The sequence below is a fragment of the Dermacentor silvarum genome, chromosome 1, assembly GCF_013339745.2.
Source record: "Dermacentor silvarum isolate Dsil-2018 chromosome 1, BIME_Dsil_1.4, whole genome shotgun sequence".
Taxonomy (NCBI): Eukaryota; Metazoa; Arthropoda; class Arachnida; order Ixodida; family Ixodidae; genus Dermacentor; species Dermacentor silvarum.
The window spans coordinates 73,669,009-73,686,845 of NC_051154.1; the positions used below are offsets into that span (position 1 = coordinate 73,669,009).

A 17,837-nucleotide genomic window follows, 5' to 3' on the forward strand; every position below is an offset into this window, starting at 1 on the left:
TATTTGTATGGGCTTTCAGCTTTCAATGGAGTAATATGGCATAACACTGAGTTACCTGGTGCATCTAATGCACATCATCAGTTTGCAATAATGCCATGTGATCATCGGCTGCATTTTCCGGAAGGATTCCGATGTCACAGCACTTTCGGAACTCTTCAAAATCAGAACCTAGACTAGCCACACTTTAAAGCGGCAGAAACTCTAGGAACTCTAAACTTTTATATCAGTACTCCTTTAATTCGAATACAAACATTGGGCAAACTTCAAGTAAGGTCTTACCTGTGGTAGATGATGCCCAGCAACAATAATTCCTCCTGGGGTCCGTGTCATGACATCCCACACTCTGTCAAAGAAGTCCTTGGGCACTCTGCATAGTGCCCCTTCTATCTGTCTCGTGCAGTGCTGGGATAACCTGGTTCATGAACAAATATGGTGCAGTGACAACTATTACAGGCCAAGGAACATTTCTAGCTACAAAGACTTGAATATTGGAAATAAAAAGAAATCTACACAGATGCAAGCTTTAGCACAATGAGCAGAACAACAATTCTTTACATGCTGATACATGCTATGACGAAAATAAGGAAGTAGGAAGCTCATCCTCACTTGACATCAGAGCTGTCACGCAGTGTGAACACGTTGTACACAACTTTCCTCAGCTCACTTGGAGAAAGACTTTCTAGTGTCTGAAATAAGGGCAGAAAAAAGAAAACAGGAAGCATGCCTTAGAGTACTCAGTACACGATGCACAAAAAACAGCAAATTGCATACCGGAGGAGAAGGTTGCGTGAACTTGAGGTAAAGATTCATTGCATGGAGTACAGACCTAAAGAAATATGAGCATACATCAAATGAAATTCAAAACATGTTCGCAGCAAACAGAAAACACATCGCTTAACAACACAACTCAAATATAATCAATTGTAATAACAAATGAAAATGTTGCCCAGTTCCACACGGAAACTACTTTTTAATCAATTACAAATTGTGTAAAGACATGTAAAAATAAAAAAAATTGTAGTCCAATTCATTTTTAACAGTAGCCTTTATTAGTAGCCTGCAATGATATTACGCAAACAAGACAGTAAATTCAAAAAGTTCAGCATGTCATTTTGATGAGTTGTGCTTAGGAAAAGAATAACACAAGACCCAAAGGGAACACCATGCACGACGAGTGCAAGCTATCAAGTGACTTTATGGTAAAAAAACAAAACAAAAAAAAAACATCAAATTGAACGTTATGCAGTGCTCATATCTTTGCCAAGCCTGATACAGATGAAACACGTCATTTTTGTACAGTCGAAACCACTTATAACAATATTCAAGTGCCATGAAAATTCCATTGTTATAACCAGGTTGCATGAAAAAAATCAAAATAGGGATATCGTAGAGCTGTTGTGAGAAAACTACAGTGTAGACCGCTTATAACGTAAGTCGCTGGAGTCGCGAATATCCGCACTATAAGCGGTACCGCACTATAACCAAAGCAACAATGTTCAAGGCCCGCACATATGCAAAACATGTGCACCGAGCCGCCACGCGTATCCAACAGTCGAGGAATGCGGCTAGAGCGTTTGCATTCAATTTACAGTCGAATCTCATAGTTTCGAACCAAATCACGCCACGGTGCCTCCGACTGGCATTGCTCCGGCACCGCCATAGAGTAAAAGCTTAGGAGAGACCCCTCAATGTCATGTGCGAACAAAAAAAAAAAAAAAAAATGGGGCGGAAATTTCACCCTCTCTCAAATGGCAAGGTCGCCGATTCTGCGTTGCGCCAGAACATGCGTGTACGTGCCGACGTCTCAGCCACGCTACCGTAGCCACGCATAGAAAATGGTAGTGAACCCTTCTTTCTCCTTTATGCTTCCTCTACTTTATAGTCACGTGTTGACCTTGCACGCTGCGGCTACACCGCAGACGGAAGCAGCGGCGCTGTCCAAGGCCGGCCAACGAAACTGCCCACGCTGGCAAACACCCGCTTCCCGATAATGGCAGAAAATGAAACTTCAGGGAGCTGGCGCCGGGCCAGCTGGAGCGGCGGTGCCTGCACGACGGCGGGCGTGCACGGTGACAGTCGAAAGTGAGGGAGGGCGAGGGGAGCCACCGAAGCGGCGGAGTTGCCGAGGCGAAATCCGCTTCCCTGCCGCCCTCCTCCCTCACATTACACGGTCTCCGCGTGCGCGCTTCGCCGTGCCGTGCCGGCGCCGCCCGCTCCCTGAAGTTTCATTTACTGCCGTTATCGTGATGGCCGGCGTTGGCAGTTTCGTGGCCCTCGCTCGCTATGTGCGCCGTGATATTTTACGATTCGCGCTCAAGATTCTGGTTTCAGCCTCACTGGCGGTTCGTTCGCACCACGTGCCCTTCTCCTCCACTTCGTCTCTCTTTCTTCCTCGAGCACTCGTTGGGCGCGCCCGTTTGAGGGGAGCGTTCGTTGTCTCCCCTGACTACCGTACTCCCAGGCAGCTGTACTGTAACCGGTATTTCGTTTCCCGCAACTGCACTATAAGCGATACGTGTATACATGGAGTGCTATGGGAAAATTAACGGGAGTCTGAAAAGACAGCGCTATATCCGGTCCTGCACTATAAGCGGTTACGTTATAAGTGGTCTATACTGTATAATGGCGGGGAGGCCAGTGCCCCTCCCCACCACCATCTTCCATCTAGCTGCTGATTGTGTTGACTCATTTAACTTTTTAACTCTGCTTCCTGGGCGCTCTGATCATGTGTAACAAGCTGTGGCTGTCAGCATTGAAGAATGGCACTGCTATAACAACTGCAAAGTGGGGTCACGGGCGGCACATGAGCTCCGCCGAGGCATCACTTTGGCGACCTCAAAAGGGTCCTTTTAAGAAATGCGAGAAGGTTTCCGCGGCAGCCTCTCAGCTTGAGAAATCCAGAAGCAATGCTGGGGAGAGATCGCCACAAGCATCTCACCATGTACTTCTCATTGGCTTGCACGAGAAAACCCCCAAGTCCGTCAGCTGTGCTTGCTTTAAGCGAAGCTTGCCGGCATCCTTCTCCAAGGCATTCAGGTGTTCCACGTACGTAACACAACGCAAGGTCCTTTACAAAAACAAAGGCCCAGAGGGACTGAATCATCTGTAGGGCCTCCTGTGAGGACAACGATGAGGCAGTCTGCCCTACTGCGTCATCGTTGCTGTCGTCGCTGTCACTGTCTCCGTCACTATCCGATGCAAGCACATTTGTAACGATAGCCTCATCGGTTGGAAGCAGTTCATTTCCAAATCTATAGCAAAGCGCTTTCTTTTCACTGGCAACGTCATGCATTGCCGATGATCAGCAGGCGGTTCATCCATCTTCCGTTTCGGCGGCGACTCAACCGAGGCTGAGAAACCACGTCGCCCGGAACAACTTCGACGCAACCAACAAAAATGAACACAGTTGGCAAAACTACGTAGAATAAGGACGCAGCCATGGTCCAGCGAGCAATCAGGGAGCAGTGCCAGTGCTATCAGCACAGTTTATGCGGTCCATTCATGTTTCGGAGGGTGGCGCGGCATAGAGCTATCGGCGGAGAAGGCTAGAAAACGGCGCGCGGCAGCGTGCAGCGGCTCGAGTTTCTTTTTTTTTTCTTTCTTCATTAATTTCAAGGATTTCGTATTCCATCCCCTTTCAGCACAGGCACCCAGTGGGCGAGGCGACTTCATTGTTATAACCGATAACGTGGCATGGGGGCATTGTAGTACCGTAAAATTCCGAGCAAGCGCCCCCCCTCGAGCAAGTCGAAATTACCGGCAAAGTTAGGGGGGGCGCTATCCCGGAACGGCACCAAAATTCAAGATGGCCACGACAAAATTTTCCCGCAAAAAAAAAAAAAAAGCGCAGTTGGAATAGCATTAAAATTTTATTGAACATGAACTTTATTAAGCCAAAGATTTGTTAGTGGTGTTTATCACTCTCAACACCACCGTTACTCAAAACCACCAAAAGAACTACAGAAAGCGCATCGACGCTGCACCGGCGCGTCGCCGCGACCGGCGACGCGAACATTGGTTATGCAGCGTCTATTCTAGGCAAAATTATGTCCGCGAGAGTAAATTGACGCGTAATGTTCACTTTATTAAAAACCATGTCCATGGTGAAACGTTTAGCACTAATGAGAGTTCCGATACAAGTGAAGCTCAGCTGCAGTGCATGGCTACCGACGGCGGACAGCGAACCGCGGCTCGGCCATGCTCGCATCGCAGCTGGTGGCGCCGCAAATATCAGCATGTTTTCTTCATCGTGTGAAATTATTGTGAGGAGAGGGTAAAGCGGCAACGACGGTAACAAAACATTGCTGCTTGGGAGCGTCGGTGGTTCGTTCTGAAGCGCCGTCGGCTACAGATTCGAAGTGAACTGAAAAAGGCCTAGCGACGATATCGGTGGCGAGTGATTAGCAGCGGTGAAGCTGCCGGCGATGCCAGAGCGTAGCCGCGACCACTCCTCAGTCACCGAGTGGTCACGTCACTGTGCCACAGGGAACTCCTTTGTGCCGTGCGAGAGGCAGATCTCGCCGTCGGCCGGCGGTCCGTGAACTACCGACCGCCAGCCGCAGTTCGCCCCGATGCACTCGCGTGCCCACTGGGGCGCCCGGGTACGACCATGATTCGATGAAATGGCTCATCCGGGCGCCCGATGCGCACCGGTGCGATTTGCCGAATTTGCCATCATTTTCGTGGACTGGATGTGGCAGGCCAGCGTTGGTGGGGGGGGGGGGGCGCTTTCCCGGAACGGCGCGGAAATTTGAAATTAGCAGTGAAGTTAGGTAGCGGGTTATTTCACTATAGAAAACATACAAAAGTTGACAGTGCAGCAGCTTATCATTGTTATAACCGATATACAGTTAAACCTGCTTATAACGAACCTCTATATAACGAATTCCTGGATATAACAAAGTTTTTCTATTCCCCGCCGTTACTCCATAGAAGCACATGTATTTGAGACCTCTACGTAACGAACTGGCAGCTGGAGACCCCCTTGAAATAAATTTTCCCCGCCGACAACCTAGAGATTTCGCCCCAAATTTTGTCATTTTTGCGCGAGCAGCAAGCGGAAGCACCTTCTCCACCGGGACGGAATGTGAAGCGGCGGCGTCACGCTTGGCGCGCTCGAATTCACGGCGACTGCGAGGCAAGAGCGAGCGCACGTGTGCGTGCGTGCAAGCGTGCGCGAGGTGGGCCTGCATCCCTCGACCTGGCGATCTTGCGGCCATGGGCGTGACCTTTCTACCTCCCTTCATTCAAACCTGATCCCGCCGCTTGCTGCAGCTGGCCTAGCCCGCCAAGCCGGCACTCTCGTTTTCCAGTTGCCGAAGGAAAAAAAAAAGTTTTTTCTTCAGCGCACTGGCAGCGCCACTCTTTGGTTACTGTGCACGTCTCTGCGCTTCACTTCACTAACCTGACACTAGGTGACACTATACAGCGCTACGACGCCATCGTGTAGCTCGCTTAGTGACGACAACGGACCTTGGGAGGACGACTCGGCACACGCAATGCCTTCGGCGAAGGAAGTGCTGGACACCATCGACCTTTTGTGCCGCGCCACGGGATCGCTGGACGATGACAGAGCAGCATTGTGTTCATTGATGTCGTACGAACGGTCAGTGCTGCTATCCATCATGAACAAAACAACAAAGCAAAATCACACAGTTTCTTACCGCGAAATAAATGTTTTGGGTGAGCTCTGCCGTCTGTTACCCTTTTGCTTACTTAAAACGTTTCTTTTTCGAATTTTCGTGCCGAACCTGCATATAATGAAATCCTCTTTATAACGAAGTTTTTCCATCACAGACTGGTACAGTCGCATCCCTTTACAACTAATTCCACTACAAAGAAATTACTGGTACAACAAAACAGTGGCGTAGCCACAAATTTATTTCGGGGGGAGGGGTGTTTCTCTGCTGACTATTACCACTGCTCCCCCTCCTTCACCTCCCTCTCTCTCTCTCTCTCTATATATATATATATATGGAGGTTGTAAACCACGCAAAGACAAACTCCTAGCACTCCCCGGACAAGAATGCTTTAACAACAAGGATGCACGTCTTTGCGCTGCAGAAACAACACTTTGCTTAACTTCTGACAAAAGTTTTTCATTGCTAAAGTGTGCAGCCACTACGCATCAAATTATGCTATCATCCTTATGCTATTTAAAAAGAATGATGATATTAAAAGAAACTAAAATTTCGTTTATGAATTGATGCATTTATACAATGTATATGTTGATGACCTATAGCTGGTACATGACTTGGAAAAACGAACGGCACTAAGAATGGGGCCAAGCAAAAACAAGACAGCGCACCATCGTTTGTCTTTTTGTTAGCATTTTGCAGCCCAGGTAACAGTGGAGATAACTTGTTTTCCAGCCAGATCTTCTAATGAGTGGTACATTCACGGCTACGTACGGAAGAGTTAGTTAGTTAGTAAATTGGGTTTATTGGCGCAAAAGCAACTTAGGCTTTGCTGAGCCAGACACAGGGTTTTAGAAAGTCAATGGTAGAAAAGAGTAAAATCTGCATTATCTAAAGTCTGTCCAAAGGGCCTACTTCATCCAAAAAATTCACGACATCTGTAAGAGGGACAAAGGAATCGTCTCCCAAAATGAGAGTGGGTTGTAGTGGTACATGTAAAGCGTATAGATCGTGGAAATGTTTTTGTCTTTGTCTTTCAATATGTGGGCATATAATTAGAATGTGAAGTACTGTAAGTGGTTCTTGAAATTTATCACATACTGGCTGTGCTTCCTTTGTGAGTAGATAATTGTTTGTGAGGTGTGTGTGCCCCATTCGGAGTCTGGCTAATGTTACCTCCGTGAAGCGTTGTTGGTGATAGCAGGTTTTCCATTCCCCTAGCACCGGTTTGTTGATGTGCAATTTGTTATTATTGTTCATGTTCCACTGACATTGCCATTTGTTATGTAGTGCTCTGAAAATAGCTCGAAGCTTATCCTTCAAAGATAGCTTTATTTTAAATACAGTTTTGTGCTTCGCATTAGCAGCACACATATTCGCCTTTTCATTTCCCGGAATCCCAACGTGACTTAGGACCCAGCAGAAACGAACTGAGTGGTTTTGATTTATGTGTGACAGTGTATGTAGGATGTCGCCGATAAGAGGTTATTGCTCAGATTTTAAGTTGAGGGCTCTAAGAGTACTTAGGGAGTCTGTGTAAATGACTGCTTTCTTGTGTTTTCCATTTACAACTTCTTGCACTGCCATCCACAGAGCACAACAGAAACGAATAGCGGGAGTCTAACAGTCCGTTCCCGTGTTCCTGATATGACACTGCTTCCCACATAATCATGTGTCTTTGAACCGTCTGTGTAAAACTCGTTGCAAGTACTGTACGTTTCTTGTATTGTGCGGAACTCTTGTATTATGTGCTCCTGTGGGGTATCCTGCTTCTTGAGGTGTGTTAGTGAAAATCTAGAAATCGTGTAAAGTTGCACCAGGGGGCTAATCTAGATGGCTTATCTGCAACATGAAGTGCCTCTTTTGAGATATCGCACTTGTGACACTTTTCTTCAAATCGAAGTATGAGAGGTTTGATGGCATGTGGTTTATTCGTGTAGTGTATTTCTGTGTTACAGTATGTGACAATGTCATAGCATATATGTTCTGGTGATGATCAAACTCTGAGAATGTAAGTTAGCATGAATTGTGTTCTTCTTTGTTCCAGGGATGGCTCGTTAGTTTCTGCATGTAGACTACAAACAGGGGAAGTTCTGTAGGCGCCAGTTGCTAAGCGTAGCCCTAGATTATGTACTGGATCTAGTCACCTGAGGTAAGACTGTCTGGCTGACCTGTAGACTACACACCACAAACATAATCTATTTTGCTGCGTACCAAAGATCGGTATATATATGCAGAAGGCATTTCTGGTCAGAGCCCCAGTGTTTCCGAGCTAAGACTTTAAGTACGTTCAGTGCATTATTCACTTTAATTTTCAAACTGTTTATGTGTGCTATAAAGTTTAGCTTCTTACCAAACATTATGCCTAGAAACTTTTGTTCTTTTTAACTGGCGGAACAGATTGGTGCATCTTCAAGACAGCGTCTGGATATAAGCCCCTTTTTTGGGAAAAGACCACAGCAAGAGTTTTTTCAGTAGAGAAATGAAAGCCGTTTTCGGTTGCCCATTGTGTTAATTTATTTAATGTGATTTGAACTTGTCGTTCGCAGGTTACTATGTTTGATCCTCGGCACGCAATTTGGAGATCGTCAACATATAATGAATGCATGAAAGAAGATGGAATTATTCTATTTACGGAGTTAATTTTCACCACGAACAAAGTTGTGCTTAGCATACATCCCTGTGGCACACCATTTTCTTGGACGAATATGCGTAAAAACGCTGTTCCTAGTTAGACTGTTCGATCAGACAGAAAGTCGGCTAGACACTTGAGCATTTCTCCACGGATCCCTAGATCTGCCAGATCTCTTAGTATGCCAAATCTCCAAGTGGTGTCATACGCCTTTTCCAGGTCAAAGAAAACTGTAAGGCAGTGTTGTTTATGTAGAAAAGCAGCCAGTATTTCATGTTCTAGTTGGACACGGTGATCAGTTTTGAGCAGTTCTTTTTATAACCGCATTGGTGAATGTCTAGTATATTTTGTGTTTCAAGAATGAATGTCAGCCTTGTATTTACGATGCTTTCATAGGATTTTGCTATACAGCTAGTGAGGGCAATGGGCCAGTAGCTGCTGGGAGATGTAGGCGGCTTTCCGGCTTTCAGGAAAGGTAGTATGATTGCGTTTTTCCAGGATTTTGGTATTAGGCCTGTATCTTATATTTTGTTGAAAAATTCTAGTAGAGCTTTTACGGATGCAAGTGAAAGGTGGGAAAGCATTGAATAATGAATGCGGTCAAGGCCAACTGCCGTTTTTTTGCCAGCAGAAAGTACCCTGTTTAATTCTTGAAGAGTTAGGGGATCATTGCAGGGTTCATTTGATGTCCGTGTAATAGGCAATCTCTGTTTATCTGCAGACTGTTTGTATTTTAGAAATGTATCAGAGTAGTTCGCTGAGCTGGAACATTATGAAAGTGTTCACCTAGTATGTCAGCTTGTTCGTGTAGTGTTGTCTGTATGCCTGGAGCTGTGCATAAAGGTACTGTATAAGATGAATAGTCTACCCTGAACTTCCTGAGCTAATCCCACAACTTTTTGGATGTGATTGAACTATTAATTGAGGTCACATGTACATGCCATGATGATTTTTCCGCTTGCCTCCGGAAATTTCGCGCTTTCGCTTTAGCCTGTCTGAATTTTATAAGGTAACTATAAGTGGGGTACTTTCTCAGGATACCCCAAGCCTTTATTTGCCATTTTTTTGCTTGTGTGCACTCTGGTGTCCACCAGGGGTTTAGCTTCCTTCGCACAATATTTGAAGATTGGGGTATTGCCTTTTCTGTCGTTGCTATTAGGAGTGCTGCGAGTTTTTCATTCATTTCATCTATGTTGAGTTCTGGTGAAAGGAAATCTTCGAGTTTTGCGTTCTCCATAAATAAAGGCCAGTCTGCATGCTGTAACTTCCAGTGACGTGGTTTAGAGTTAATGACAGGTAATGTGGATGATAGTTTGATGACTGCTGCCAAATGATCACTTCCGTATAAAGTGTCTAGGACATCCCACTTAAAATCACTAAAAACACATGGTGAGCAGAAGGCTAAATCGAGACAACTAAACTTCCGTGAAGTAGGCGAGAAATAGGTAGGTGCGCCCGAGTTTAAAAGACAAACATTATTCGATAAAATGAAATCTTCAATAAGCTGCCCTCTTTGATCAGTTTTATCGCTGCCCCAAAGAGGAGAATGCGCATTAAAATCTCTGACTTAAAGAAAAGGCTCAGGTAGCTGTTCTATTAAGTTTTCCATCTCTCTAATCGCAACTTGAGTATGAGGTGGAATGTAAGCTGAACAGATGGTAACAGTTTTATATGACAGAATAGTGATGGCTACAGCCTCGAAAGAGGTATTTAATTGAGCGTTTCGGGTAGGAGTGCCACCTTGCATGACTATAGCAACTCCTCCTGACAAACGGCTGGACTGTTCGCGGTCCCTTTGGACGACGGTGAAAGCTTCGAGCAAATGACTATTTTTAGGGCCTAAATTCGTTTCCTGTAGGCAAAATGCAACTGGCGAGAACTTATTTGTTATGTCTTTAATGTCAGCTAAATTGTGAATCAGGCCTCCGCAATTCCAGTGTATGATAAAAGCCATAGTGGCGGAATTGAGAATGTTAATTTATGTGTATGAACTCAAAAGTTGTAGGTGACGTGTTAAAGGGATTGTACTAATGCAACAGCGGTAACCGTTCAGGTTACCGGTCCCGTTTTTGGCGCAGTTACTAAGAGCTTGTCTTTCTTAGTGCGCTCCAGAGAGCGCTGATCTTTTGGCATCGATGACGCTGGAGTTTTTGCGTCGACCTCCATAGCCTTCTCGTAGGCACTGGATGATCGAGAACCAGGCGCTGAGACACGCGTCTTAGCCCTTGGAGTTCGATTTAGCCTAGGGCCCTGCGAAACCGGGGTCTGCAGACCCGTCTTTGATGATGATGGAGCAGCACTGGCTGCTGCTACCAAGGGGGCAGGTGGAGTTACTATTGGGCCACTGACTGTGATCCCTTTAGACCCTTGAGACCACTGTGGCACTGCCCACTCCCGCGCCGCTCTGGCATAGGTTGTTTGAGGTAAGTGTGGTAACTTTTTCCTTGCTTCATAAAAGGAAATCTTCTCTTTCACTGTGAGTGCAATTACCTCCTTTTCTTTCTTCCAGCAAAGCCAAGATCGTGAATACGCGGGATGATCTCCTTTGCAGTTTCTACAGTGTGGAGGAGCATTGCAGTTGTCCGACTGGTGATCATTGACACTACACTTTGCACATGTCGATTTACCTCTGCATGATTGTGAAGCATGTCCGAACCTCTGGCACTTGAAACACCGCGTCGGGTTGGGGATATACGGTCTAATGTTGATTTTCACATACTTTGCGTCAAGTGAACTCAGCACAATACTGGTACCAACTGGTAAGAATGACGTGTTTGGTGGGGATTTGTTCGTCACTTCTTCGGAGAGTTATTCTTTGAACCTTGATTACATTTTGTTCTTGGAACCCTTCAAGGAGTTCTTCATCACTCAGACTTAAGAAATCTTCTGATATCACACCCCTGCTTGTGTTTAGAGAACAGTGTGCTGAGATTGTGACTTTGATATCACGTGAGATCAGCCAGCTTTTCCACTTGGTCTTTGGTTTTGAGTTTGAGGTGGAGGTCCCCACTTGACATCTTTGAGGCCTTGCATTGTTTTCCAATTTTTTTTCTACGAGGCATTTCGCCACTAAGAATGGTGATAGCTTTCTTATTGGGGTGGTTTCTTCACTGTGCATTACATGGTAATGTGGGAATGTTTCCTGAGTTGCTTCGAAAAGTGAAATCAAAAGTTACTTCGGTGCACCCTCTTTTGTTAGGGCAATCTGGAAGGTGGGGGGGAAATGCATTTGCCATGACATTCTTGGAATATTCGGCGGTGGTGGTGGCCACCCACCACCGAGCCCAACAAGGGGACGCTACGAGGTTAGGAATATACCGGTAGACGCCAGCTATGCTACGCTGCTATAACCTAATATGTCTACCCAAGATTGGATAGATACACATGGTCAACCCTTGCTGCCTGGAAAAACGAGAAGTAAATAAAGTGAGTAGAAGACAGGAAAGATTGAAAATGAGAGAGAAAGACGAAGACTTGAGAGGGGGACAGGAAAAGGAAACTACCGATTTCCCCCGGGTGGGTCAGTCCAGGGGTGCCATCTACGTGAAGCCGAGGCCAAAGGGGTGTGTTGCCTCCGCCGAGGGGCTTTAAAGCTACAAACTCCCGGCATCGGCTCAACCCCCAGGATCCCCTTTTCCCTGGACACGGCTAAGCCACGCACGGTTAAGCATGGGAGGGTATGACCCTCTTGTGCTCGGGTCCATGGTGTCGCAAGACACCAAACGCCTGCTCACACAGATGCCCCTACGGGGACTACTACGGAAGAGGGCAGGCACTATTTTGCCCCAAGTCGCCTATCAATCGCGCTTTCGGCGTTGTGGGCATGCTATATTATTCTACATTTAAAAATACAGGAACGAAGCTTTGCGCTTGAACTCTGATAGTGTCATATGATGCAAGTTTCACTCACTTTCAGTGACTAGCTGTCCGACTTGTTTGAAGAGATGTTTGGAAGTAACTTACAGTCATGGTATTGTAGTCATCACGCGACGCATATTGTTATTTGATCCCACTCGGGAATTGAGGCAGACAGTCTAAGCAGAGCTGCTTCCTGTTTAGAAGCCTTTGTGAAAATTATGGCATCCGTAGTTCGCAGTAAAATAAGGGCCAGTAGCTCCGAGAGATTTGAAAGTGTCGTGTCTCCTGACACTGAGACGTTTAGTTAGGATTTGCTCTCCGCAGCAAGCAGCACGTGTTATGACGATGTAGGCGAGCCTCAGCTAGGCGACTGGCCACGGCCATATGGTGTTGAGACAACGGGCAGTGACCAGACGCTCGCCCTACGTCCATAATTATCCGCCCACTTCGATCTTGACGCCTTTTATGCGCGTCTCCCCCCCCCCCCCCCCCCCTCCTCGTATCCATCACCCCACTCCTCTTCTTAAAATTATTTTCCGTTAGTCACTGTCACACTCTTTAACATTCACCGGGTTGTTGTATGGTGCTGCAGCCCCTAAAATTTTTTTATTTTGGTTTCTGCATGGTCTTCGAGGCTATTCACCTACCTGCCCTCCCACCTGTTTGTTCTAGCTTCCCTGGCCCAGCATCCCTGTCCTTGATATATTTTGCCATGCACCAATCAGCATTCTGTAGGTCTTTACTTCTTGTCCCATTTTTTTGTGCCGTTTTCATTCTTAACATGTACAAATCAGCCTAACAGCAAGCTATTCTCAAGTTTATTGACATAATGAAAGTCAGAGACAAGGGAAAGAAAAAGAAGGATGGAAAAAGGGGGAGGGGGTTCTTATTACGCATTTATATAGGCAAGCAAGTCACAATATTTTTTGAATGCTTTTCTTCCGCGTAGCGTGGTCGATGATTCGGTCAAGTACCAGAAATGAGAAGCTCTTCGATGACACAAATACCTGGTGGGGAGCAACAATGTCTCCAAGTTTTATAGACGTGCTCGTCCAATCTTTACCTCTGTGGAATTTTGAGTGCTGATCCCCCTCAGCAGTTATGGTTAACACGATCCTTAATGAGGTAGAGGCACGCCATGAGTGGGGCCGCAATGTTCTGTGCATGGGAGAGAAGATCGCCCCCATGACAACACCCCCCACCCCTCCCTTCGAACCGCCACTAGCCCTCGTCTTGCTTTAACACATTCAAGCTTTCCCCGTCATCCATGTCGCTCTTTCTGAGCCCGCCTCCTGAAACTTGCTGTTCCGTGCGAAAGGGGAGGAGGGGGGGGGGGGGGTCGTCAGCCCCCCAAACCTCCCCTCTGGCTACGCCAATGCAACAGAGGATTCCATGTGTCTGGCCAAATTCCTATCTTTTATGTGTATTGTGAACGCCTCTAGAGCGAAGACCAATACAACGAATTTGCCTGTACAATGAAGGAATTTAAATGTCCCCGATGGCTAATTTGTTGCTTCACAATGAATGCAGCTAGCCGTGCTGCCGCTGCCATCCTCAGCCACCACTGAGCTGCAGTTAGCGTTAAATCTAGCGACGCGGTTGATGAGTGTGCCGATCACAGCGAGTGTTTTAGCCCTGCTACACCGCTCAAGGAATTATTCAACTCAACTCAACTCACACCACTGCTGTGTTGCTAGTTGCAACACAGCAGTGGTGTGACAGCTGACGAAAATGTCAAATTGACGACGACATGATTCGCTCATAAGGGACGACTGACAATGTTGTCGAAGCCAACAAGGACGAGAAAGAGGCGAACATTGACAAAGGCAACAATAATGCAACTGCAAATGGCGACAATAGCGGCATTCGATGGTTTGAATCTGTACCTTGCATCGCGTCCAGGTTTCTTCGCGGAGCGAGTGTGAACCTTGATGACAAAGTCAGCCACACTTGCGCATGTCATTGGGAGAAGTGTGCAGAAGAAAATTGTGACTTCTTTCACTACCTCTTGCATTCATAATAAATAAACGTTTTATTTTTGTGGATGTGCTTAGCCTGATCTTTACAACGAAGTGACCTATATAACAAAGAATTGTAGAGGTCCCGGAGGGCTTCATTATAAAGGCATTTGACTGTATTTTGCTCTTGTGTGCAGCATTTTGTTTTTGTGCTGTTGAAGGCTTTTCCTAAAAGAAGAGCAACCATTTAGCCCTTTTCCTTGCATTAAGCAAAGTGTCGAAGACTGTTCCCAGGCTTGTGTAATAACAAACCTCAAAAGCTAGGCATCTGATCACAGATTTTCATGTACAAAAGGTAGAATTTTTCCACATGACACCTTGACGGTTTTAGGACTATATGAAGGAAAGAAATGAACTTGCCCAGTTCTGATCTTGAGGATGCCTTCAAAAAGCTTTGGTGTGGTGGAGATAAGACGACCGACATAAACAATGACTTCTTGAAGCAGCACTGAATGGTACACATGATCTTTACACTGTGCATAGATGATGCTCTTAATCTCCTTTGGGGTCAATGGCTTATCAATAACAGCTTCATCCCGGCCAAAGACACCGACAGTGATCTAAAATCGGATTAAAAAAAAAAGATAAGGCAAACATTATTGCATAATATGTGGTGTTACTGAGAGTATGTCACTAAAAATCATGACACAACCTGCCACCACACACAGCAACCACAACCAAAAGTTAAAAGATATATACAGTTAAACCTCAATAAAACGAAGTCGTTAAAATCAGCAATTTTGCTTCATTAAATGAAAAATTTCGTTATATTGAAATTTGAATTTTTATGCAAATATGTACAGTCACCTATATATTTTTCTTACACAGAGGGGGCCGCAATATTTTTAAAATTATCAGACAATTCGATCAAGCAAACTTGAATGAGAAACAATTCATTTTGTTGAATTTGAGAGTCTGTGACAAAAGATAGGGCTTCATGCTGCGTCGACGAGATCTTCACATTTACGGTACAAAATGAAGCCAGCCACACTTTCGCGTCCCCTCCGCCTGCAGCTGATAGTGTCACCCCACATTGGGATGACATTATCACGAATAGCACCGGCAGAAGGGAGCAAATGCTTTTTCTGCCTCTTGCTTCAACGCATCTCCGAAACTCGAGATTATGCAACCTCCAGTACTAAATGAGTGGGAAGACAGTACACCTGATACCACGCCATCTTGGCACACCCTCTCTTTGCATATGCGGCAGATTACCTTGAAAACAGAGCGCACAGGCTGTGTAAGCGCTGAGCCACCCTGACAACCATGTACAGCCACAGCCATGCTAGAAAAGGAGACGCGTGTCAAACTGCCCCTCCCCACTTCTTCCACCCCCCCCCTCCCTTGGGTACGCTTGATCACGTTACCATGAGCTCGTTCCTCGATCCCCTTGCTCACGCAGGCAGATGGCGTTCATTAAGCTGCCATCTGTCTTGGCTCCCTCTTACACGCTTTCACTCGCACTCAAAGCATACCGCGCGTGGGGCGCGATAGGATCTTATCACACTTGAACTTAATACGAAACATGACATTGCTCCGTTTCAGCGGTCACTCTTGGTCACACGACGCGCGATTTGAGAGGTGCGTTCCGCAAGCAGCCGCTTCTAATTCAACCATTTGACCATTTGCACCCATGGAAGATTCCATTTATTGTCTCGGTATTCCTTCACAGCGGCAGTGAAATTCCGTTACATTGAAATCGTGTAAAAACACACTTCGTTATATTGAGGCTCAAAATACATGGTGCTCTATAGACAAGTTATAGAAAGTTAAACGCTTCGTTATATCGTTACATCGAGGTCTAACTGTATATACACAGAAAAAAGGGAAACTCCGCTGAAGGCAGGACCAATGGCCAAAATGTCAGTATATTAAAGAAATCGTTTCACTTGCACGTCAACCTCCATTTTTTTCCACATTATTCCGGTGAAATGAATGTTATAATAAAAACATCAATATAATTTTTCTGTTTTTCAATGTGGACTTATATATATATATATATATATCACATGCACACGCAAATGGGTGTCAGTAAACTGTTCAATATAACTGAAAGAGAATATAAAATGTAAAAGCTAAAAACAATGTTAATAAAATTAAAGGAACTAATATTAAAATTGGATGTGATATTGAGATACACAAAATTGAAATAAGACGGTCTATCCCATCTAGCTAGGCTGCTTACCAGCCATGAATAGTATGACCTAACAAAACCTGACGGCGGGGGGTTAGGCGGGCGCAAAAGGGACAACGCGGTTCCTCTTCAGGTTGGGATCAGCGAGCGATGCGGACGTCCCGCGCGTGCGCCGATCCACGCTTCGCGAGACCGTCTCGCGTGGCTGGGAGCAGGGCACCGGTATGGACGAACACGGATCGTTCGAACGCACTACCGTTCGCGTGACCGTACACGTGAACGACTAGGCGATGGTGTCATAGCAGGGGGCGAACATATTCGCTCGCTATGCGGTCGCGGTGAGTCGGACTTCCTTGATTTGTCGGGCGCCCATGTGACTGTTCTATGCATAGTAATTCGGCTAGCATGCATTAGTGTATGAAAGGTGCAATAAATGCTTCTTTGTTTGTTTGCACTACTGTGTTATCGTTCCTTTTTCCAAAGAGCGCATGTGAGACCCCACAGTTGGGAGCACAATTCTAAACATAGCATGAGGTCCACTTTAACTGGAAATTAGAGGCAAAAAGCTCGCATTATATTTATGCAAAAATCTGGAAGTTTGATTATATATGATTAGTAATCACTGTTGACTAATCGAACACATCTAAATCAACCTCCAGCTTGACAATGCAGAATCAACAAGATTTATTTGTCGTATCAAAGCCAGCAAGACTATGTAAGAAAATTTTCATCACTACTTTTGTACCAATATAAATAATTCATTTAGCTATGCCGCACAAAAGTGCACTTTTTACAAACTTGTATATGAGGCAGTTTTGATGCACTGTGTGGCTAAAAGAATCAAACTTGCCTGTTTTCCATTGACCAAAATGGCTGTGATGTAAGGACTGAGACTGTCCACAACCTTTCCCAAAATGCTGGAGCAGCGACGCACGACTGCCCTAGAAGGCATACATATATTACAATGAATACATATGGAAAGGTTTCGCCAAGTAGACAACAAAATGTGAAGTGAAAGAAAGAAAAGAAAAAAAAGAAAAAAAAGAAATATCCACAGAACATCATTATCATTCCTTAAAATTACAATCTTCTAGACACAAGTGAGTGCTCTAACTATGTGGTAACATTCACGGTGGTATTTATCAGCAGAAAGATTGCCAGTATTTTTTCTTAATGAGTACAATGAACTATATAGTTTGTTGTTAGGCTAGTTGGTACATAGTCTTTGAATTGAAAGACAGGGCACATGAATAGGATGGGGAAGGACGACCTGTACAACTTTTTTGCTTTTCTGTTTGCTTCAGTACAGTTTTTCGATTTAACAAGTATATTGAAAAAACTGCCTATGTAAACTAAGTTGAGTAACATGTAGCGGTGCACTGGTATATTATAAGGAAATGCAAAATCATAATACAGCTATGTACGAAGGCAAGAAGACCACAAGGTCATCTTCATAAGAAGATAAAAACTGAAATGAAGTTTTATGCATCCCTCCAAAGTGTCACAAAGTACAGCTCCTTGAATTGCCACTGCGAATGACTAGTTAAATTAATGCCAAG

The 17,837-nt window shown here is 45.2% G+C and overlaps 1 protein-coding gene across 3 annotated transcripts in view; it reads right to left on the reverse strand.

Moving 5' to 3' along the window:
- Positions 1-17,837, reverse strand: part of LOC119466072 (probable phosphorylase b kinase regulatory subunit beta) — an 82,458-nt gene that overhangs the window by 8,472 nt on the left and 56,149 nt on the right. For all 3 annotated transcript variants that reach the window (XM_037726571.2, XM_049669725.1, XM_037726585.2), the window contains 5 exons: positions 17,129-17,219; positions 14,505-14,704; positions 772-826; positions 607-686; positions 280-412 (listed from right to left, as the gene is read on the reverse strand). In XM_037726571.2, the coding sequence (XP_037582499.1) occupies positions 280-412; positions 607-686; positions 772-826; positions 14,505-14,704; positions 17,129-17,219 (559 nt within the window). The remainder of the gene's footprint in view (positions 1-279; positions 413-606; positions 687-771; positions 827-14,504; positions 14,705-17,128; positions 17,220-17,837) is intronic.